General features: G+C 41.8%; 1 protein-coding gene across 16 annotated transcripts in view; it reads left to right on the forward strand.

The window, feature by feature from the left end:
* Positions 1-23,961, forward strand: part of Tnrc6b (trinucleotide repeat containing adaptor 6B) — a 217,437-nt gene that overhangs the window by 121,886 nt on the left and 71,590 nt on the right. For all 16 annotated transcript variants that reach the window (NM_138845.4, XM_039078367.2, XM_063262963.1 and 13 more), the window contains 1 exon segment: positions 22,165-22,252. In NM_138845.4, the coding sequence (NP_620200.2) occupies positions 22,165-22,252 (88 nt within the window).

Consider the following 23,961-nt stretch of genomic DNA (forward strand, 5'->3'; position numbering starts at 1 on the left):
CCTGGGCCCATGAGAGGCAATCGGGTAACATTTCTTTGGTCCTGCAACATTGGTTCCTTCTTGTAGCATCAGCTGAATCCAGTTTCTAGTTTTCCCTGCTGTGGGATCAGTACCATGCATAGCACTGAACTAAGCTCCCCGTTCACGGGTATATGGCCCTGCTTCAGCCTCTTCCCTTTGTTTCCCTTGGCCCTGGGAGGTTGATTTATCTCTCCTCACCCTTGTCAGTGACTAGTAACTTTATATCCAGTTATAAATTCTTTATATTACCCTTTATGTTACAATTTCCCTGCTAAAATAATGAGAGTGGTTCCTGTCTCCTGGGTGGACCTTAACTGATAGCTACTCCATTGGCCCATCAGTTTGAACGTGTCCTACATCTGTGCATCTCTCACATGTACCCTGTTCCCTGCTGCCATTGACCTTTGGAAATGTAAATGTGAGATTCACTCACTTAACCATCAGTAGGCTCCTGTGCTCACAGTAAAAGAACATTCTTAATAAGGCGTACAGAGCCCTGAGTTGTCTATCCCTATCTACTAGATCTACGGAACCTGTCTCATCTCATAGTGGCCTGGGAATGAAACCATGAGAAAGAAACCACTTGTTAAGGAAGCCATGATGCCAGTTTGCTGCCTTCTGTAATAGTTAAGTGAAAAGAACTATGAAGCTCGGTACACCTTTGAAACTGTATTACCATCTTCTTTAAATAATGGGTACAGAGTCATCTGGCTTGCTTCTTGGGAGTTGCCATTAGTCCCAAACACAGTGTATGGGTGCATGCTCCTCCAGAACTTTTACACCTGTTGCAGTACAGTGTCTGGTGTAACTGCTGCTTCTCTTCTTTCCTCTAGGTCTTCTCAGACTCTCAGGTTGTGGCCAGACTCCTTTCCCCTTTCCTTTAAGCAGGGATAGCATATATCTCGGTTACTTTGGAGAAAGCTCGGAAGGCCCGGGGCTGGTGAATGGCTTGTCTGAATTCTGTGGAGTTGTTCAAGGAGAGCCAGAGATGGCACCCCCTGCCTTGTGTTTTTGGTTTTATGAAGACTATAAACCCATCAAGTATGAGGCATTGTTAAAAGAAGGCGATGCGTGTGATTATGTAAATTAGTTTATTTCTCCATCTGAATTACCCCCCCCCTCCAGATTACAGAAAAAGTTATCCTAGTATTATTAGTCAGGGGAGTATTAGTATTAGTAGTCAGGGGAGGGGAGGGGAACGCCAGGGGCTGAGCCAGGGAAAAGCCTTACAGGAATAAGCTTACAAGACAACTAATTAGGAAGAGACCAAACTCACTTCAATAAATCCTACTATAGTTACTGAAACATGAACACTTAAGGGTCCACTCTCAGCCAAAGTTTAGTGTGCGGTGCAGTTCTCTATAGGCACCATGCATCTTGCCTGTGTAGTTCTGGCAACCACCATCTCACTTTGGATGTGATAATAGTGGTTGAAAGTTTTTTCAGGGGGACATGGAATCATGCCATGTGTCTTTCTGCGCTGAACGCATTTCACTTAGCAAGTTTTACCAAAGTGTTTGCCTATTGCATATTTCAATAGATTTATTTCTGTACCCTTTAGCTTATAGAATGTAGAGTTGAGGCTGCCTATAATAGTCCTAGAGACAGTGACTTAACACTAGAACCACCACTACCCCCCCCTACACACACACACACACACACACACACACACACCCCTGCACTAGGGCTCAAACTTCAGACCATGGGCATGTCTGGCATGTACTTTAACACTGAGATACACCCAGCCCTAGAGATAATTTTTCACTCCTGTGATGCAGTGCCTTACTGATTCTGGGTGGTAGTGGATGTATGGAGAAAGGAAGCGGTGTTGGCAGAGCTTTGGAGGTGAGAGACTTATGTCCCAAGTACACTTGGATGGATATTGCCCCTTTTTCCCTTGCTTTAGCAAGCAAGTACCTTTTGTGGACTGGAAGAGGGTAATAATTAATCCAAAGTTTGTTCTTTTATTTATTTAGTTTTTGGGTTTTGGCATAGGGTTTCTCTGTGTAACCCTGGCTGTCCTGAACTCTCTGTAGATCAAACTGACCATGAACTCTGAGATATCCACCTGCCTCTGCCTGCTGAGTGCTGAGATTAAAGGCAGTGCCACTGCATCCAGTCTGTAGTCGGGTTTTGATAATAGTGGTTGAAAGTTTTTTCAGGGAGACATGGTAGAGGAGATGGGGGTGTAAGTCAGGGGTTTGGGAGCAGGCTTGAATTTGATTTTGATAGGGAGACATTGCTGTTGTCTAGCTCTGGATGTTTCAGAGGAGCCACAGGCGTAAATCTGATCTTGAAAGGCATTTTCGGAAGAAGCTCAACCTGTCTTTTGGGTTTTCAAGCTGGTTTGGGCAAATGACATCCATATATTGGAGTGAAGTCCTGTCAAAGGCTGTTATCTGATGAAAAACCAGTGTACCCGTGCTGGTACAGTCACCAGCTGTAGAGAATGTGTTAGCTCCCTGTTCTTCCAGGGAAACCAGGCTGAGCCTCTTAAAGATGGCTGTGTCTGGGCCACCCTTCTACCTCAGACCCTGGAAACCACCTGATACTTAGTAGATAGGCATTGAATATTTCCTTTAAAAGGGTAGTTAGCACTCTGGTCCTCACATGCACTTTTTGAAGAAAAGTGGGTCTTGGATTGACTCCAGTGAAGAGGACTGGGGAGTGAGGAGGGAGTGAATCCAGCAGGACTGTGGAGACTTCTGCTGCTACTCAAGAAAAGTAAAAATCTTCAAAATGATGACAGGAGCTTACCTGACCCTTTTGTACTGGTCAGGAACGACAGTGACCTCCGGCACCACTAACTCTCTAACCAGCAACTGTCTTCAGACTTTGGCTGGGGAAGCTAATGTCACCAACAGCCACCCAGACCTGCTGTCTGTGCCCCTAGGCTGTCTTTTCACAGAGGACTGTCTCATCATTCTGCTTGCGTATGGGCCTCCACCAGAAGCCCTCCTTATTGCTTACCTGAAAAAATTTCTGCCCTGCCTACATTCTGCCTTGTTAACTCCACTGGCTTATTTCTTCACAGTACTGATGCCTGCTGAAGTCATTGGGTTTACCTCTGTCCTTTGTCTGGAACGTAAGCCCAGTTTCTGTCATGTCCTACTCTATCTGTGTACAAGTTGTGGCCTTCAGGCTATAGGAGGCACTGAGAGTGTCAGGGTAGGGAATGGTGACTAGACAATTACTACCTTTGTTGTAAGCACTGTTTGTAAACTTTAGAAACCTTCTGAGTAACAGATTAAGATCACAACTGATGTCCTTGAGGACTGCTGTCGTAGGCAAGGGGTCCTTCTAAAGTGTGGGTCATCACCCCATATTAGGGTTTATGTAACTGAATGTGGATATTGTGAAAAACTTAGCAACAGTAAAGGGTGGCTGAAGACTGAGTCACCAAAAATTAGCTTAAAGTAAAACATAGCATTTTTCAAGTGTTTGTACAGCGTTCACTGATGTTACATTACACGACTTGGTGGAAGCTGCAGCCTTGCTTCTGGTTTGTGCTGAGCATGTCATTACACCGTCAGATACTGTGAGACTTTGTTATGGATTACAGTGTTTTTTACTATGTAGTCAGTTTCCTGCTCTTACAGAAACATAATGGCTTAATTACAGAAAACAGACTTCTGATATTTTCCTTACCATTTTCTCCCAGTAAACGTCAAATTGTATACCTTCGAATTGTAATATTTTAGAATGTTTTTTTTTTAGTTGCCGTTTGAAAACTGGGAAGACTAGTTTACATCTATAATCCCTAGCACTCAGAGGCTAAGGCAGGGGGATTGTGATGAGTTCTGGACCAGCCTGGGACACAGAGTAAGGCCCTATTTCAATTCCCCTTCCCCAAAATTACTGTCTGAGTCCCTAACCTGGGTTTTATAAGAACTGGTTATAAGAATTGGGGTCTGGGAAGATGACTCAGAGATTAAGAGTACTTCCTATGGCAGCATGAAGGCTTGTTTGAATCCCTAGCATCTGTGTAGGACACAGGACATGGGCATTCATATTTATAAATGCAAGGGACAGTTAGAATTGCTGTAGTCTGCTGGCCTGCCAGCTTAGCTCCAGGTTCAATGACAAATCCTGTGTCGGCAGAATAAGGTGGGGAGAGAGAGAGTGATAAACACCTGATGTTCTCATCTGGCCTGAAGAGTGTGTGTATGGGCACACATACCCACACGTGTGCAAATACACCATATACACGATACACTACACTCATACACACATTTGAGTTTTGACTTGTAAAACTTAGCTTCCCACAATTTCTGAAATAACACTAAGTATACCTCTGGCATTTGGAATATGTATTTATGCAAAGCAGTATTCTCAGCTTTACTCGTTGTAAAGTCCAGATATCAGTCAGTGCTGAGAAACAATGAAGAATTTATACTCTATGTTCTGCATCACCAAATTCAGCCAAGATTTAATTCATTTTATAGAAATAAATAAGCACAGACATCTCAACTATGCAGTTTTGCCTTGTCTCTAAAATAGAATCCTAAGTGTCGGAGACTGTTTAAAGGTGTGTGCCACACCACGTTGAGTTTTATTCCATGGTTGCAGTCTGAGCCATGGTCCAGAATAACAGTGTGACCTGGAGCCAGGCTTGAAGGCACACCAGTGAGTACTGGATGCATCTCTTCTGGGGGTTTGAGGGGCATTGTGCTCTTGTGTTCTCCACCTCCCTAATCCTTTGCACTCTCAGCTTGAGAGATGTGGGGGTTGGGATGAGAACTGTTTGATTCTGCTCGGCTGGAGGCAGTAAATAGTTTTCTACACTGTGCCATAGAAATTGCTTAGCTTTTTTGGCTGTCCCTTTATGGCATCTTTTTAGTGCTTGGTGTCAAATTTCTTTTTTTTTTTTTTTTTTTACGGTGTCAAATTTCTTGTTGTCATTCTTTTAAAAATTTTTATAAATAGCAAAAAATGTACACACAGAAGTGGAGAGCAGCATTGTGGAAACCCTAAGTTGGCCAGAATTGGTAGGCTAAGCTCACTTTCTTTCTTCACTTTCCCTTCCCTTTTAAAGCCTTTGTTTTAGGAAAAAGGAGATTGCTGTATTTGGAGAGCAATTGTTGGCTTTTCATCATGGGACTTAGTAGTCTAATTTGGCAAGGTTCTAGAGCTACAAATGAAGTGAATGGAAAAGAATGAATGGAAAAGTGCATGCTGGGGAGGAAGCAAACCCTGGGCGTACAACTCATCTTATGGGACTCCCATCAAAAGCTTTCAGGAAGGCCCTAGGTTACTTGGTGAGCAGCTTCCAAGTGCCTGGGACCCTCCCACTCGCCAGTCTCCCAGAACTCAGGCCACACTAACACGTGGAAGATGCTAGTTTTTTAATTGTTGTTTTCTGTGGTAAAGTTTTAGTTTGTTTTATTGCTGTGAAGGGACAACATGACCAAGGCAACTCTAAAGACAAGCATTTAGTTGGGGGCTTGCTTACAGTGTCAGAGGTTCACTTCATTATCATCCTGGTGTTCCAGACATGGCAGGCATCTCGATGCTAGAGGAGCTGATAGGTCTACATCTTGATTTGAAGGCAACCAGGAAGAGACTTTAACTTGCTGGGCAAAGCTTGAGCACCAGGAGCCCTCAGAGCCCACCTCCACAGAGACACTCCTCTAACAAGGCCACACCTCCTAATAGTGCCACTTCCCTGAACTAAGCATATTCAAACCACCATGTACAGCATGGCAAGAGGTTCCTTTCTGACAAAGCCCCTGTTTACTACTTTGTCTAGAACTCACTTAGACTCCTAAATGGTGCACATGCAGACTTACTTGCTTAGAGTTCTTTCTTCAATCTGGTTCAGCCAGCTGAAGGAAGGAAAGGAGGCGGCTGCTTACTCTCTCTCTGCCTTCCTGTTGTCTCTTACTCAGAGACTCCCACTGGGCATTTGGCCCTTGCCTGTCCTTAGCCCAGGTGTACTGCGTTTGAGAATTAGATGTTGCCTGGTGAGCAGGATGGCCTTTTATGGGCTGGTTTAATTGAAGGATCTTAATAGTGTCCTGATGTGAAGGTATCCTGGCCCAACCAACTCTTTCCATTTTAAGATATATCCAGGAGGCAGGTGATTCATACCAAGTAATAGAGGCATTTTCTACCCTGGGAAAAGTGGAGACACTAGCAGAATCTTGCTCTTAAGAAATGCTTTGAACCTCTGACTGCCTCTTGTGTGTGGCGTTCCATTCTCACATTTCCTCATAACCTCTCTTGGAGGTGATTTAGGGAGAGCCGGAACCTGCTCTGTTGGCAGCTTGTTGCAGAAGAGGATTTACTTCTCATGGCTGGCCGGTGAACAGTCTGCATTTCTGTGTTCCAGGCACTTTCATTTACCTCTGAATTACTCACCAGACAGTGCTGAGCTGTGGGGAGATGAATGGGACCTTCCTAGTTATTTGATGTTTTGAATGTGATAAGAATAAAGGGGAATGAGGTTGCCTGGGTAGTGACTGCATGAGCCAAAGCAAGTTCAGGGTTTTAGGGATTGAGTAGGGCACAGCAGTGTCTCCACCAGGAATCTTGGATCTTCTGTAGTAAAACCTCAGGTCTTAGGAACATGGTGTGTCTGTCCTGACCACTCCTTTGGCTTCCTCCCAGATTTCCTCGAATATACCATGACGTATGCATGCATAAATGGCACAATGCATAAATGTAAAAAAATTACATTTAAGAAGCTGGAGAGATGGCTCAGTGGGTAATTAAGAGCACTGGCTGCTCTTCTAGACGACCTGGGTTCAATTCCCAGCACCCATATGATGGTTTACACTCATCTCTAATCCAGTTCTAGGAGATCCAGTATCCTCTTCTGACTCACAGGTACCAGGCACACATGTGGTACACACGTACACATGCAGACCAAGCACATATACGCATAAAATTAAAAAAAATTAAATTTTTTTGAGAAAAATATTTTTTAAAATGGTGAGAAAAATAAAAATGGAACATACCAGTATAAAAAGCGTGTACACACTGGCCCTTGGCAATAAGGCTCATCTGTTAGAGGAACTTTCATGCAGGCCTGATGCTGCATCTCACACGATAGCAGGAGACAACTCTGAAAAGTTGGCCTTGGCTTCCACACTATGCACTATGGCGTGCTCATGACCGAGCTTTCACACATACTTTGTTAACGGCTGTCCAGGTGTCTACAGGTGCCTTCTCCGGTATAGCAGCAGTAGTATTTCCCTTCCAGAGGACGTGTACCCCATAGAATTGTAAACTCCCTTTTACTTACGTATACTACAGCCTGAACTACATTTTGCATCTTGCATTTTAAATTCAACTAAATCTTGAAGATTTAGCTTTTAAATGCAGGAGGAGCTTCTTTATACAATTACATAGTATTCCCCGAGAAGATAAGATATAATTTATTTAACCAGTCCCCTTATCTTTGACCTTACACACTTTGTTGCAATGGATATTCTTTATGTATACAATTCCCCACATTCATAATCATGAGTAATTATTTTCCCATGGTAAATACCAAAGAACTAAAATGGCTGGGTCAAAGGCTGCACTGTAATTTTGATAAATAACCGCTAGATTGTTTTGCACAGAGATTTGAACAGGTCACATTTTCACCAACAGTGGTGTCTGTGGATGGTTTCACAATTGGCAGCACTGTTATCCCCAAATGTTTTCCTTCTCTGGTGTGTGCTCCCTTCATCCATTTCCCCTCCAGGTTATGTCCTCATTGGTCTGTAGGTGCTCATGTAATACGGACTCCAGCTCTTGGCAGTGTAAAGCACTGGCATTGTTGTCTTACAGTGCTGATTTTGTTCACAAAGAACGTAGTAATTGTGTGAAAGGTTGTCTGTGGTCAGATATGTTGTCATTTGTTGTGGCTTCTGAGTTTGTATCATAGGCAGAAGCTTATCCCCAACTTATATTCTTAAAATTATGTACTGTTGGGGTTGGGGATTTAGCTCAGTGGTAGAGCGCTTGCCTAGGAAGCGCAAGGCCCTGGGTTCGGTCCCCAGCTCCGGAAAAAAGAACCAAAAAAAAAAAAAAAATTATGTACTGTTTCCAGAGTGGTTCCCAGGAGCCTTCTCCATTCTTTCTTTTTCCTGCTTACCTATTCTGAGTTTGTTCTTTGTTGCAAAGAGTGAGATGTATAGATCTCATTTTATAGAGATGTGTGCTTTCTTGGGAGTGATGTGTCTCATACTCTGGCTGCTTCTCTGTTGACTGATGCAGGTGAATGCGATATGGGAGAGCCTGCAGCAGTGTTAGCTTGTCAGCATCAGCTGTCCTCATAGTCAGTACTTTACACACCCTCATAGAGACAAAACTGACTTAAAAATTGGATAATTTGCCTGAACTTTTGCCATTAATGTCTAAAGTATATTCTCTTTTTATATCACTTTTTATTCACTTATTCTTTATGTTATATGTGTATGTTTGTGTAGGTGAACAATGTCATGGCACACGTGTACAGGTTATAGGATAGCCTGCCTGAGTTCTCCTTTTCGTCATGTGGGTACTAGAGGTCAAACTCATCAGGTTTGGCGCAAGCATCATTTACCCACTGAGTCATCCCTCTTGCCCTACAACTGTGTTTTCCCTTCTTATCCTTGACAACAGTAGACAAGAAGAGAGGGCACTTGGGAGAGGGACTGTTTGCCATGATTGGCTGCTATGTTTGGGTAAAGGGGTGTGAGACAGGAATTCAAAGAACTAGAAAGCTCCATCCTTGGAGGCTGAGAGTCCTGAAACTTCTGAATTAAAGAAGTGTGCATTCATTAATAGAATCCCTATATTCAAGCAGTACATAGTGTACTAGCTAGCTTTTATGTCAGCTTGACACAGTTTAGGGTCATCCAAGAAGGAACCTCAATTAAGAAAATATCTTTATAAGAATGGCTTGTTTGGGGCTATTTTTTTGGTTGATGAATGATGTGGAAAGGCCCAACTCACTGGGTAGTAAGCCTACAGGCAGGTGATTCTGGGTGCATAAGAAAATAAGTTGAGCAAGCCATGGGGAGCAAGCCAGGAAGCACCTCCCCCTTGGTCTCTGCAGTAGCTCCTGCCTTCAGGTTCCTGCTTTTAAGTTCCTGCCCTGACTCCCCTGGATGATAAACTACAGACTATAAGATAAAACTAATCCTTTCCTCCAGAGCCGCTTTGGTCTTGTGTTTATCATAGTAGTAGAAGAGCAACTAATGCACACAGAGGAAGACTTTTCTCAAGAGGGAAAGTCCTTTCTGCAGCATAAAAGGACCTCAGAAAAACATGGAAGTTTATACACAGCTGTTACTGAGACTGTGAACAGTTACATGGTTTGCCTATTTGTTTTAAACATTTTACCTGGCGGAAGTAAGGTGCTCTACCCTAACCAAACTACAACTACACTACTAAACACTCGGCCTCTGTGGAGACGCTGGTGTCCTTTTGAGTGGCTTAGGTATCTTCTATCTGACCTCACAGATTAAGTGTTGCCATGGCTGTTACAAAAGGCTCTATATAATTCATATTTTACAGTTTCAGTCATTTTCCCAGTGGTGTGTAATTTTAGTTGAAGAACTGGGTCATCTGAGTTCACAAGTCAGCCTTATTATGTAGTTCATTACTTATTACTATTAAACATGCTTATCTTTCAGAAATATACATTTCCTTCAGAGTAATTCAATTATGCAGTTTTCTAAATTTACATAACAACTACTGACAGAGCATGGCTTTCCATTTTTACCATTCTGAAAATAGAGTACAAACGGCAAGCATTGAGAAGTAGGGTACAACTGTCACCTGTGGAGTCTTGAATTCAGAGTCGCTTTTCTTCTGTGCTAATTTTTTTTAATACCAAGATAAGTGTCACAAATAGCACCCTTTCTCGTAGCATTTCCAGAATTAGAATAACAGAATGGGAATGGTGAAGTACTGATAGGATATGAGCTATGACTGAGATTGTCTTTGGAAAGGTAAAAGGGTAAAGAAACAAAACACTTCACTTTCTCTTCTGTTCAATTTCTGGCATAAAAACATATGTATGTGTGTATGTATGTATGTATGTATGTATATTAGGATATTATATACATTATATGTATGTATGTTTGGTTGGTTTTCTTACAGGTATAAACCTAGAGGACTGTGTAAATTACTTTAAAGACCACACATAATTGGGCTCCTCTGATCGTGTCTGTGTTTGTTACATGGTACCTGTCAGGGCTATATAAAGGACATATAGTCAGACAGAAGTGCAACATGCTGTCTAAATTCATTTTCTTCACATGGATTCCATAAATTGTAATGTTGCTTTAAAAGTCTTACGACATTATTAAGTCCTCATTTCTTCCTCATGTGCAAGTGTAGCTCTTGGGAGAGGAAGTGGCTTAGTGGTAGAGGAGGGCCAAAGCTCCTTCTACTGTTGGCAAGAGGTGCCTTAGGACCACAGACTTCTTTCTCCCTTGGGCATGCTCAACTTGTAGCTTCCAGTCAGCATCTGAAGAGAAGAGGCCTTTGTGTGTGTGGCCTTGGTAAAGCACTTCTGTTTTTTCAGGTCTTGGCCACTGATGCGTTTGGATACCATAAATTTAGCCAGACTCCATGCTTGAATTGCTTTGCAGTTACCACGGAGTGGAGTTTCAACTTAATTTAATTTTTGTATGAAATTGCTGAAAGTCTTAATGTATTTCAAAAGCAAGTTATTACTATTGCAGTTATTTGAGGGAAGATCTTACTCTGTGGCCCAGACTGGCTTCAAACTTGTCCATCTTCCTTTGTTAGCTTCCCAAGTGCTGAGATTACAAGCAGGAGTCACCACACCCAGCTATTTAATCTTTGTAAACTAGTTAGTTTATTATTATTATGTTTATGGGCATGTACGTGCCACAGAATGGGTGTGAAAATCAGAAGACAACTTTTGGGAGCCTTCCTTTCCTCTCAACCTTATGTTGGTTCACTTACTTGCTAAGTCAGCACACTAGCCCTATATGTTCTTTTAATATAAAGGACTCAGTACATTTGGCCATGGCCAGAGGCAACAGATAACAGCACAAAAATGACCACACTTGAGTGTCTGTGGCTGTATCCCTTGTCTAGTGTTAATGTGCTCCATGTTCTTCTAGGTATGTGTGCCTTGATGCTGTTGGTTTTACATGACGAATTTATTTTCTTGCCTGGCTAGGACTATAGTTATTCTTGCAGTGAATAGTTCTTCCCGAAGCTTTCTTTTCAGTTTCTTGCTGACAAATGTAGAAGGTAGAGTGTTTCTCTGAATTGTGGGTTTTTGTGTTTGTGGGATTTTCTGGTTCCTGAGTTTTAAACAGGTCTTAGTGGCTCCCGATTATAAGTATTAGAGTATAAGGCCTTTATCACAGTCCTGTTTCTTAGCCTGCTTGGATATCAGTAAAACGGCTACTATTGGGGTGACCTCAGGAGCCTGCCATAATCATTATGTGTGGGAAAGAACTTGGGGAGTAAAATGGGAGGTAATATTAGCAAAATTTCATTCACCAAATTTTACCTTAAAACCTAAGGTGAAGGGCTGGGGATTTAGCTCAGTGGTAGAGCGCTTACCTAGGAAGCGGCCCTGGGTTCGGTCCCCAGCTCCGGGAAAAAAAAAAAAAAAAAACCTAAGGTGAGATCCCCCATCTGTGTGTATGTCTGTTGCCCCTCACCCTCCCAACTCCCTTTCTCTGACTAGCCCAGAACTTGATATGGCCAGCCTTGAACTCATAGATCTGCCTGCCTCTCTCCACCACACCTATCATGAGGGGCCTTTTGAATTTAAAGAACCTTTGTATTTTAAGACAATCAAATCCACAAAAATGAAAAGTAAACAGCTTTGATGCACTTCATGTAGGCCTTGCTGACTCAATGCAAGTTAAGAATCCAGAGGGTAAAGCAGTGGAATAAGAAAATAGAGATGGAGAAAGTAGACGTCGTTGCCTTGAAAGATGGGGATTTATCCCCATCACCTCTGATGCTGCTGCCAGTGCAGAAAGTCCATGCTAGAGGTTTGTGATCTTGGCAAATAGTGGGCTCACTGAAGGTGGGGTCTCACTTGATGAGATGAGACCTTGTTCATGGGACTAGAGGAGCTACTGCCCTGTCGTGAAAGAAGCCATTTGGGAATGTCATCTCGGACCTTTTCTTAAAGACCTATTTTTTTAAGTAAGATAAAATTGACATATAATAAATTCTTTTATTTAAACTGCACAATTTTATACATCTTGATTTTATATAAAAGACAATGAATATGTTTTTTACCACTGAAGTCTCCCTTCGCCCATTTATTTCCCTACCTTTGCCCAAACCTCAGTTACCCCTGTATGTGCCTACCTTCTATCACTATAGATTAATTTGTATTTCCTAATATTTTTAGGCAAGTGGACTCACTTGTCATCACTGTTTTGAGGTTTGTTTGTGTTGTATAATCAATACTTCATCCCTGCTATTGCTGAGTAGTCTGCTGTATTCTGTAACATAATATACCCATTCACTTCTTGAAGTATATTTGGACATCTCTAGTTTCCAGCAATTACAGAGAAAGCTGTCATGAATGTTTATTTGTTAGTCTTTTCCCTGGTACACTTTTCTCTGGAAATGCAGTGGCTGGCCATAAGCAAACTCATGTTTCACTCTTTCAGAGCTTGCCAAACTTCTTTGAGAGTGATCATAGCATTTTATAGCCCCACCATGAGGCAGTCCAGTTGCTAATGATAACTTAGTATAATCAGAATATATTAGTAGTGGAGTGCTGCTGTGTGATGTTTTGATACATAAAACATTGTATTTATTATTATTATTACCACCATTATTATTTACACAATTTCCAAAAGAAGCTAAATGTTGTGTGTTACTGATATATTTCTTATCATGTCACAAGACACAGCCGAAGTCAGGAGAAATGTTTGTACCTGTCTGAATTAAAGAGAAATGCACTACTAAAGTTTTTGTGACTATAGTGTTATGTTTTCTTCCTGTGAATCACTTAGTCTCAAAATTATTTCTCTCTCCTAGCAGTGTCTGACCTTGTCTTCTAATGTAATATCATTTACAAATTACATTTGCATTCCATTAAATTCCCTCAGTCGGATCCAACAATTGAAAAAAAATGTTAAGAACAAATCCAACACAGATATTTGGAGTGCCCTACTATATAATTTCCTCTGCCTACATGGATGTATTCCAGCAGGCTCTCTTTCTGATGCATTTGAAATGAGAAACACTTTCAGTGAGTACTTGGAGCACCGTTTAACTCTTTTCACTGCACTTCTTTTGTTACTTTTTCTCTTCCCAAATATCCATGTGGTATCATTAATCTTTAATTGGATTTGATTGGTAATGGTTTGTGCCTAGTTATTTTCTTTCTGTTTGATAAATTGCAAGGATTACCTTTTGTCTTTTAAGGAAGTACATACTTGACAAATCACAGGTATTAGATGTATTTGGGAAATTGTGTTTAAATCTGTTGTAGAGTTCTTGGTGAGCAGACGGTGAGTGGCATGCACTCCCTTGATGAACAGCATCACCATTTAATTATCTCTATCTCCTGGGTCCTGGAAGAGCTGTAAGACAGGCTCGAGGGGAGCGTCTTCCCCTTCTTGCACAGTAAGAAAACTGCTGTGATGTTTGTAAACCTCAGGACCACATTATTCCTATCCTGCTCTCTGACAGGCTGTGAACCGTGTATGTTCCCCATTGAAGTTGCACGTACGTGCTCTTTATGGCAACATTACATGACTGTCTTTGGTCATAAGAAAGTCTGGGAAATAAGCCAAAAAGGGACTTGGAATTGTTGGTGTTGGTGTTGGTGGAGCTGAGGTGCATGCCACCACAGCTAAAAGAGTTACTGCGAACAGTGTGGTAGAGAGGTGTTCTAAATGACCTCATGGTATCTGATACACTTAAGACAAGAAACACTTGTTTAATAGAAAACTGTTTGGAACATGATCGGATGAAACGTAGATTCTAGAATATTTTTGGTAGTGAATGTCTAGGACTATTGACTAAAATTTTCCTAAAGTCTCAGATACAACTTTGATAAATAGCTATTTTCAAAATGGTTTAAAGTAGTTTCCCCTTTGTGGGGGGAAACATATCAGATATCCTACATATTAGATATTTACATTACAGTTCATAACAGTAGTAAAATTACAGCTATAAAATAACGACAAAATTAGTTTTATGGTTGGGGTTCACCACAACATGAGGAACTGTATTAAAGGGTTGAAGCATTAGGAAAGTTGAGAACCACTGGTTTAAAGTTTGGGTCCTGAGGTGAGAGAAATAGCTCGATAGTTAAGAGCACTTGTTATTCATTCAGAGGACCAGGGTTCAGTTCCCAGCACCCACATTATGGCTCATAACCATCTGTAACTCCAATTCCATGAAATCCAATGCCCTCCTTGGATCTCTGTGAGCACCAAGCATGCCCATAGTACACACAGATACATACTTGCAAAACACCCATGAAATAAAGTGAGTAAATCTTTTTTTTTCCTTTTTTTTTTTTTAAGTATAGGTCCTTGGAAATGTGTTAATTAGGAGACTAAAAGATGAGTCCATGTTTGAAGCTCTCTCTTTTTTTTTTTTGATTGATTTTTTTGTAATGGTAATTGTGGATTTGTGTGCAGTATAAGAAACAACTCAGAAGAATTCCATATGTTCTGTAGCCCAGTTTCAACCAGTGCTTGTAAAACATTATAGCCAAGATTATGGCCTTGATACAACTCATGGGTCTTCTCAAGGTTTCTCATTTTATTTGTATTTGTGTGTATGTGCAGATATGTAGTTGTGCACAGTTCTGTCACATCTCCATCAGTATTGAGACAGAGCAGCTCTCTAACCTCATCTGCCTTGCCCTCACCTGCAGCCATGGCAGCCAACCTCTTGTTCTTTCAGAAATGTTAACATAAAAGACAGGAGACAGTGCATAATGGCTATGTCTGTTTGGATTTGTCCACCAGTCTATGGAGTTGTTTGCAAACTCTGGGACTAGAAGAGCTGCCACTTAGCTCAAATGTTTGAGTGGTCTTGGAGGCTACTGATGGCCAGACCTTTAAGAACAAGAAGATTCTTCTGAATATATGCAGCAATTTTTTTTTTTTTTGTCTAATTGACCTTGTTCGTTAGTCTAAACTGAGCTGTTCATCATTTTATTCTAGTTAAAGATACTGGTAGTCCTTCCTTTCTTCTCCTTCATGGGTGATCTCTTAACTGGATTAATACAGTGTGACTGCACATGTGTCACCATACAGTCCACAGTGTTTGGTATTGGCTTTGTCCTCCCTGGCAGGAGATCTAGGTGGTTGGTCTACTTTCTGCTCATGCTTTGCAACACCAAAGACACTTCAAGCTCTCCTCAGAGTACTCCAGAGTGCGTTAGGAGATGAGAACTGAACACACAAGACATAGGCTTCTACCTTGTGCCGCCTCTATGGTGAGGCAAGCAACAACAGGTTTAAAAGTCTAGTTGAGAGCCCCAGGAAGGACAGAAGCACTGGCTCTCTTTACTGCACAACTCTTGGCCTCTCCATAGTCCTCAACATCAAGCGGTACCACAGAAATAAATGAATGAGGCAAAAGAGACGGTGTGGGTATTTTTTATTTTGTGTGTTTAAATGACGATCTGGGGCTTTGGGGGTATCACACAGTAAGCACAAGGAGCCTGACATATGAGAACATCCATAGGAGGCTGGCTGTGTCTCTCTGCCTCCCTTCAACACAATAAGCCCCTAAACACACAGCAGTCACTCCACTGGGTCTTACCTTGTCACCTCTTCTCCCACTCCTTTTCTTTCTTCTCTATTTCTCTTTTTCCCCTCCCTCTGACACTCACAGTGTTGGCCAGGCTCTCCTCAGATTCCCAGACTCCAATGTGTTCCTGCTCCAAGTGGCTAGACTGCTAGCACATAGGATTCTTTCCATTTAGATCTCTGTTCAGATGCTACTCCCTCAACAGCAGCAGTAAATGTCTCATGTTCCTGTCCCTTCACCCAGCTTTATTCATGCTATTTCTCATGATTTCCTGGCGTTGTGTTTCCTCTGTCTCTTTGTCTAGGGTGTCAGCACTCAGAAGACTCTTTTGCTTACTGTTACGGGTCAGTAGCTGGTACATCACAGTCACAGTGTGTGGTTATTAGATTTTCTCCATTATTTTTGAGGCTTTTCTTTAAATGAATCTTCCATCTAAAGGATAGGAAGCAATGTTCACTCTTTGTTGTCTTTTCAGCTTGGACCCAGGCTTCTATGTACCAAACAAGTGTTCTATCACTGAGTCTCTCTCTCTCTCTCTCTCTCTCTCTCTCTCTCTCTCTCTCTCTCTCTCTCTCTCTCTCTCGTGCGTACACACGCGCTCTCTCTCGTGCTCTCAGGTTAGTTTATTCTTTCAACAATATGTACTTACATGGATCCCCTCTGGTGTTGTCAGTACCTGTATGAAGCAGGTAAGACTGACAAGAAGAGTCAGTCACCTCCATACCCATTCCTGTGCTGTGCTGTGCTGTGCTGTGCTGTGCTGTGCTGTGCTGTGCTGTGCTGTGCTGTGCTGTGCTGTGCTGTGCTGTGCAGAATGCTCTAGATAAGGCCTGCTACAGGAGATCTCAATACCTTCTGGTTGGAGGTGGGGATACTACAGAGTTTTGTGAGTCTGATTCTGTGTCCTGTGTAGGAAGATGTCTGCTGTCTGATTTGAAAATGCCTTTATTCTGAGCACTCATTCCTCTTATCTTTCCCCTTAATACTTGCCATTCCCAGTGTAGAATGCTCTCTTGCTATCCTTGGACCAATGAGTGCCTTGCCTCAATGATCTCTATTCCTAGGCGTCCTTATCAGAGACCTTTGCCAACCATGCCTGTAAGGCAGTAACCTCTTCTGCTATTCTCCATCAGTTCACCTTGTCCCATTGCCACCTGAAGCCTATATTTTGGGCACATATTTTGTTGTATGCCCTGCTTACTCCCTGTTCCTTCTACAAACTGAAGCTTGGCTTTGTTTCTGCCTTTTCCCATGCTTGGAAAAGTGCCTGGCTCATGGTAGACACCTAGTATTTGTTAAAGAACAAGATCCATTTCCAGGCCTCCTGGTAGGAAGGGAGGGTTGTGAAAAAACCACAAAGGTATCCCTAAGCTACATCCCTGACAAGACCAGGAATGCTATATAAGGCCATTTTTATGGACTCTGAGGCCAATGGTGGTGGCATGATGTCTGCCTTAATGTCTGTAGAGCCATAAAGAGCCACACAATGGTTGTGTTGTGTACACAGAGTACAAATTTCTTAGGAATTTGAGTTGGTAAGGAAGATTTTATTGAAGCAAATAAGGCATGAGAGCTAGAATTTGATGGATTTTTTGTTGGTGGTGGTGGTGGTAGGTTCAGAATGGATGAGTTGAAGTGGAGGTTGAATTTGCACACTAAGTGCTGGCACTGGAGAGCTGTAGTCCAGATCAGCTGTTCTTAGCTTCCCTTTGCTTAGTGTCAGGAATGTTGCCTCCATTGCTCTTCAGTGTCTAAATTTGTTTGCAGAGCAAGATTCATGCTGGGCCACAGCTCAGGCACTATTGCATGTTTTCCTTTTTATTCAAGTACTGTGTGTGTGTGTGTGTGTGTGTGTGTGTGTGTGTGTGTGTGTGTGTGTGTGTGAAGTTTTTATTTTCATGTACATTGGTGTTTTACTTGCATGTATGTCTGTGAGAGTGGCATATCCCTTGGAACTGAACTTATACACTTGTAAGCTTCCACGTGGGTGCTAGGAATGAACCCTGTTCCTCTGGAAGAGCAGACGGTACTCTAACTGCTGAGCCATCTCACTCCAACTCCATTGTTTGGTAAAGGTTTAAAGTGTAAATTTTAGTGAATGCATTTGTATGAACAGTTTTCAAGCTTAGCTGCTTGTTAGAATACTTGGGAATGGAGGAGTCAGAGAGTAAACAATCCCTCGTGATTGCTGTCTCACTGAACTGGAATGCTGCCTGGGTGATAGCTTTGTGTTTGTTTGGGGAAACAGTCTCAAATTTAGAGTTCAAATCTGCATGGTTTACCAAGTTGTTAGAGAATAAACCTGTGACCTGGCTCCCGGGCACTGTGCGCAGCTCTTTTGCAATGCTGTAGTGTTTTCTGGCAAACAGAACATTCTCCTGCACTCCTGCAGTATAACCACCAGAAAGAAGCAAAGATCTACCCTGCACAGTGACTCAGACCTGAAATTGCTGTTCTCTGGAGGCTGAGGCAGGAGAATTGCCTTGAATTTGAGGCCAGTTTGTATATAGTGCATCTAGGACAACCTGGGCACTTCAGTAAGACACAACCTCAAAATAAACCAAAACAAAATGCACAGTCAGCATTGGAACCTTCATGGCAGAAGGACTGACTGCCTGGTGCCTTTGGTCCTATCTCCTTAGTTTCCCTCTACTCACAGGTTTTCCAGCGTTCCTTGACTTTGATGGAAGCTTTAAGCCATTTATTTTGTAGTTTTCGTCTTGGTCTGAAGGTGCAGTTGTCTGATAGATCCCAACATGTTACCCCGGTGTTAAATGGGCAATAGAGTACTTGGTGGAGGTTGTATCTGCCAGCCTCCTATTACTCCTTTCCCTTTTAAAATTGAAAAGTATTTATGGGTTGGTGTTTTTAAACTCTTTGAATGTTCCATTCCCCTCTCTCATAATTTATTCATTTCTTAGGAAATCCTTTGTCCTTTGTGTTTTACTAATTTATATAATGGTGTGTAAGCTCTACTAGCGTTACTTAGAGTGCTCTTACGTTGTCCCAGATAGTCGGATCCCCTTCAGACTATCCTTTTTAAGGATTTCCTGCTTTGTGGCAAGCAGCCTGTTTTCAGATTAAACTTTCCTGGCCCTAGCCCCTGAATTAGCATTTTGTTTCCCCACCTTCAAATAGTTCTGTTTCTTTTAGTAAAGAATGGTATTTAAAGCTGCAAATCTTTGGATCATTATTATTTGAGTATTCTTTGTTTTGTAGCTTCATGGTTACAGATATGGGGGTAGGCAGGAATAGGTAGCTAGATGGACAGTTATGTGTATATGTTTGTGTTTTATTAAAAACAGTTAGTACTTACTGTTAACCAATTTACACCCAATTCCCCATGTTTGTTTGTTTCCCCTTGCATTTTTGTAACTTTTTTTTTTTTTTGAGACTTGAAAAACCTGACTGCCGTTGTCTTACTGCCTTTCTTTACTGACACCCATTACCACTAGAGTGGGTGTCCTTCTCACTCTGCTTGGGTTCTGAGTCAGCACAGGGATGGTTTAGAGCTCCCCAAACAGTATTTCTGTGCAACCTAGCTAGGGACTACCTGAATTAAGAGGTAACTGAGCTCCATACAAGTCAGGGGGAATTAAAATTTCCCTAAGAAAGTGAAGAGTAAGAGAAGACTTAAATTGATTGTACCAAGATGCTGTTTGATAATGAAATGGAAGAAAAAAATCAGGGAGAAAGCAAAGCTTGTCTCCTGGAAATCTTTGAAAAATATTTGCTTTGGAAATAATGTCCTTCTAGAAAGCATGAATTTCATTCTCTTTCCCTGAATTAGCTGTTCATAGGAATAGAATTTGAAAAAGATTAGGTTTTTTTTTTTTTTGAGAATGTATCTTATTAAAAATGAACTTTTTAAGTGGAGGCATTTTTAATATAAATTTAATTCTGAAAATTTTAGACTTAACGAGAAAAAATACCCTGTTTTATCAGAGCACCAAATATTTAAGCAGGAGATGTCTAGACTTTGGCTGCTCCTTTTCTGTAACCAGTTTCACTATAAAATGTGGGCACTGAGTGGTAATGACAAGGAACCTCATCTCCTTTTGCTTGAGGAGAGAAACCACAGCACCCCTAAAGCCATCTGTAATGGAGATTCTGGCCAGCCCCTTAGGTGGTCAGCACTTATCTGTCCCACTTTTCTTTTAAAAATTATTATAAATTTATATAGATGTCTTGTCTGCATATATATATATATGTTCATTATATGAGTGCCTGGTGACCACAAAGGTTATAAAAGGACATTGGTTGAACTGCCCGTGTGTGTGCTAGGACTCGAACCTCAGGTCTTCTACACTAAGCAACTAGCACTCTTAACCACTAAACCCTGTCTCCAGCCCCGCCCAGTGCTACAGGCTCACGTAGCCTGCGCACTGTCCTTGTCAGGGGATGCATTGCTGAACCTACGCGAGTTGGAGGCAGGCTTGCCTTTGGTTGTGTTTTCACGTGGAAGTTAGGATTGGGACTTGTTTTGCACATAAACCTTTTGTATATTTATGTCGAGGGGTGGAAAAGAAAGTCTAATATTTGTATCTGTGGATTCAGTTACAGCTTAACAGGAAAATAATTTTTTTTTTAATATTACAACTTGGGTTAGGTTTGTTCTTTTTTGTTTTGGTTTTGATTTTTGGGTTTTTTGGTTTTGTTTTTATTTTTGGTAGTTGTTGTGGTTTTGTATTTGTTGTTGTTTGTTTGTGTTTGTTTGTTTTTCATAGAGTTTCACTATATAGCCAGTACTAGTTTATAACTCAATAATCCTCGCTCTACTTCCTAAAGCTTCCCACTGCCACTTCTGGTATAGAAAGTCTTGTTTTTGTAAGTAAAGCATTGATTACCTATTCGTGAGGGCCCACTTCAGCTCTTCCCCTTCTCTTTTGTTGTAGGCTGAGTGTATCTGACTACACTTGAATCCCTCAGGAATCGTTTTTTGTGAGTTTTGCCATTTGCAGACCTGTTAGCTCCTTAATTGTTTCTTTAGTCTGTTTTATCTTGGTCGTATTTAGAGGGTGTCTGTGAAGTGCTGAGTTGATATGTTATTACCTAAAATCCTAACTGCCTTAGGCTGTGTGTGTTCTGTGTCTGCATCTGTGGGGAAGCCAGGTCTCTGACTGCTCTGCCCACTAAGGTGTTCAGTAAGCTATCTGAGGCTTGTTTACTAATGGGAACCCTCTGTTTGAGGCTATGCTCTTGGTGAGTTGGCCTTGTTTCACAGGAGATAGACATCGAATGAACTTTGAATTTGTAAAATAAATTGTGTATCTTATGATTTTGCACAATTTCTCAACAGGTCTATTAATGTGTATTGTTTTTATGCTAATGAGTGGAGCAGATCAACGAACCGAATTTGTATTTGTAGGAGAAAGATGCAATTGTACACCCACCCAACAGAGAATACTTTGATTTCTAGGACTCTTAGTACCTTCCTTAGAAACACATATATCGGGATTGGGGAGATGGCGAGGTACGTTAAGTGCTTTCTGTGCAAGCATGAGGAACTGAGCTAGATCCCCAGCACTTACGGTTTGTGGTGGTGGTAGTGGTGGTGGTTGTAAAGTCCAGGCTGTGGTCCACAACTGTAATCCCAGTTCTGGGGCATGGGGTTAGGGATGAGAAATAGGTAGATCCCTGGGGCTTGCCAGCCACCTGGTCTCCTAGAAACAGAGAGCTCTAGGTTCAGCCTCAACAACAACAACAACAACAACAACAACAACAACAACAACAACAACAACAAAAGTCAGGTGTCAGGGCTAGAAGAATGACTCAATGGTTAAGAGCGCTTGTTACTCTTTCAGATGACCTAAGTTAATTCCTGGCACTCACAGGGTGGCTCACAGTCACCTATAACTCTAGTTCTAGAGATCCAGTGCCCTCTTCTAGCCTCCTCAGGCACCAGGTACACATAGTACAAACAAAACACCCAAACCCCAATATAAAGTGAAGGTCTTCTTCCTTTGACTTACACATGCCTATGCACACACACACTCACAGTAAATATATGCAGCATGTGGTGTTAGTAAGTTTATTTGAAAACTATAGAACAGAAATTTATATGTTCACCATTTCAAAGAGATCATGGGCAGACACCTAAATTATACCACAACTGAATTAATATATATGTATTATGTTTTAAATATTATGAGAAGTCAACTATATATTATATTGAAAACAAGCCTATTCCTAAATAAACGTGCACTAATCCTGTGTGTGTACAGATATTATAGAAACGCTCTTAGGCATCTTTGAAAACAAGTCTATATAATAAATGTTTTGTGTGGGATGGCAAGCCTTGATAGAGGAGTGCCTAAGGGTCCTGGGTTTTTTGTCGTTCATTCTGCTGTAAGTAAGGTATTGATACCGTGGCCTCTGCTACAGAAGGGCTGAATATACATGTATGACCTCGCTGTCGTGTCTTTTTTACAGAGAGAAGGAGCAAGAAAGGGAAGAACAGTTAATGGAAGACAAGAAAAGGAAGAAAGAGGATAAAAAGAAAAAAGAAGCCACCCAGAAGGTGAGTTGAGCATTGGGTTTATCTTTATATTTGCCAGCCATGAGCCTGCCTACCTGCCTGCCTTACCTGACACATAGACAACCTGAGGCATTCATTAGTTTATTTGAAAGCTAAAAAATTTGAAAGTAGAAAAATGTTTAGAACTTATACATATTACCACACAGAGGATGATAAATAGTGTTGCAGCTTATTATATGAAGACATTAGTAAACAATATCAAGAAAGTCTCAACTCATGTCGTTTTGTTATCTGAGCCATAATTGAGTATGATCTCTCTAAGTTTATAGACAAATTTTTTAAACTTGCTCAAGTGTGCCCTGTTGGTTTTTGTGACCTACCCATGGCACTGTGGTGTAGACAATTTTGCTTTTTAATAATCCCATCAATAAACTGCCCTCAGACAGGTTCTAGCAGGCCAGATATGGGGGGAACATGTTTGTAATCCAATCGCTAGGGAGGTAGGAAGAGACCCCGTTTGAGGTTATCTAGGTTACTATCTGGGTTACATAGCTAGTTCAGGCCAGCTGGAGCTGCGTAGTGCAGCCTGTCTCAAAAATAATGAAGCACATGCTATATAGCCTTGGGATAGAGCATCACTAGCTTGAGTCATGTGCTTGGAGGGAAAAAGTGATGCTAAATGAAAAGGCGGAGTTGACAGCTGTCAGGTCCTGGTCAAAACGTTTGTCTGATGGAGCTGCTGGAAGCAGAGAGCAGTTAAAGCGCCCGGCAGTCAGTGCAGCTTTCTGCCTCAGAGCGTTGCCCCCTCCCAGCCTGCAGGCTTGGTCCTCACTGGCCTGCTCCCCTGTTCCATTAGTGACGTGGAACTTGCTCTGGCTCTGCAGGGTCACGGTAGCTTTCTCTGGAGACAGGATCTGCTGGCCAGGTCTAGTGTGGTGATGTGGAGGTTTGGGAAGCAGGTCAGTCGGCTTTGAGGGTCCCTGCTGTAGTGCTGGTTTTAAAGCTACGTTTATGGAGGGATAAACTGTTAGGAGGGTCAGAGAGAACCATTCACAGAGAACAGTCAAGGCTGTCCAGCCTAATGGGAAGCAGAGGGGATGCACTGCAGATTTTTCCCAGCACCACTGAATATGCATGCCCTGTGATTTCATTATTTGAAGTAATATATAAACAGATCACTTATGAGGACTAGCATTTGAAAATTCTTGGAAATACTCTCAGAATTGGGCTGTAGATAACCCTGCTATATTAAGTGTATGAATGTACTTTGTTCTTTATGACTTAATGAAAAGAACAGAGACAACTATTATTTAGTGCTACTTCAGACTGCTATGTGATTTAAAATTTTGTCTGCTTTTAATACTGTTTCTGTCATGTTGATAGTGGTAAATCCTCTATCATATCTTCATGCTGTCAGAGCATTTGCTTCCAATCTTAGCCTATCAGAACTGCCTACAACTCCAGAATAAAGAATGTAAATGGAAAAAGCAGGTAATGAACCTGGTGTGGTCGTGTGTACTTGTAATGCCACCATTTGGGAGGTGGAAGCAGAATGGATGGAAGTTCAAATGTTCCTCAGCTACGTAGCGAGTGAGTTCTGTGCCAAGTGGGCAGGCTCAGAGAAGTGCAGGCGCACTAGTGTTGACTTGTTTCTACTGTCCTGTGGCTCTTGCCCTGTGCCTTGCTGACTGCCCCTCTCCCCCAAAGTCTCAAGTGACCTTAGAACATTTTCCCTTCAGCCACTCACATTT

Source organism: Rattus norvegicus, chromosome 7 (genome assembly GCF_036323735.1).
Source record: "Rattus norvegicus strain BN/NHsdMcwi chromosome 7, GRCr8, whole genome shotgun sequence".
NCBI classification, from domain to species: domain Eukaryota; kingdom Metazoa; phylum Chordata; class Mammalia; order Rodentia; family Muridae; genus Rattus; species Rattus norvegicus.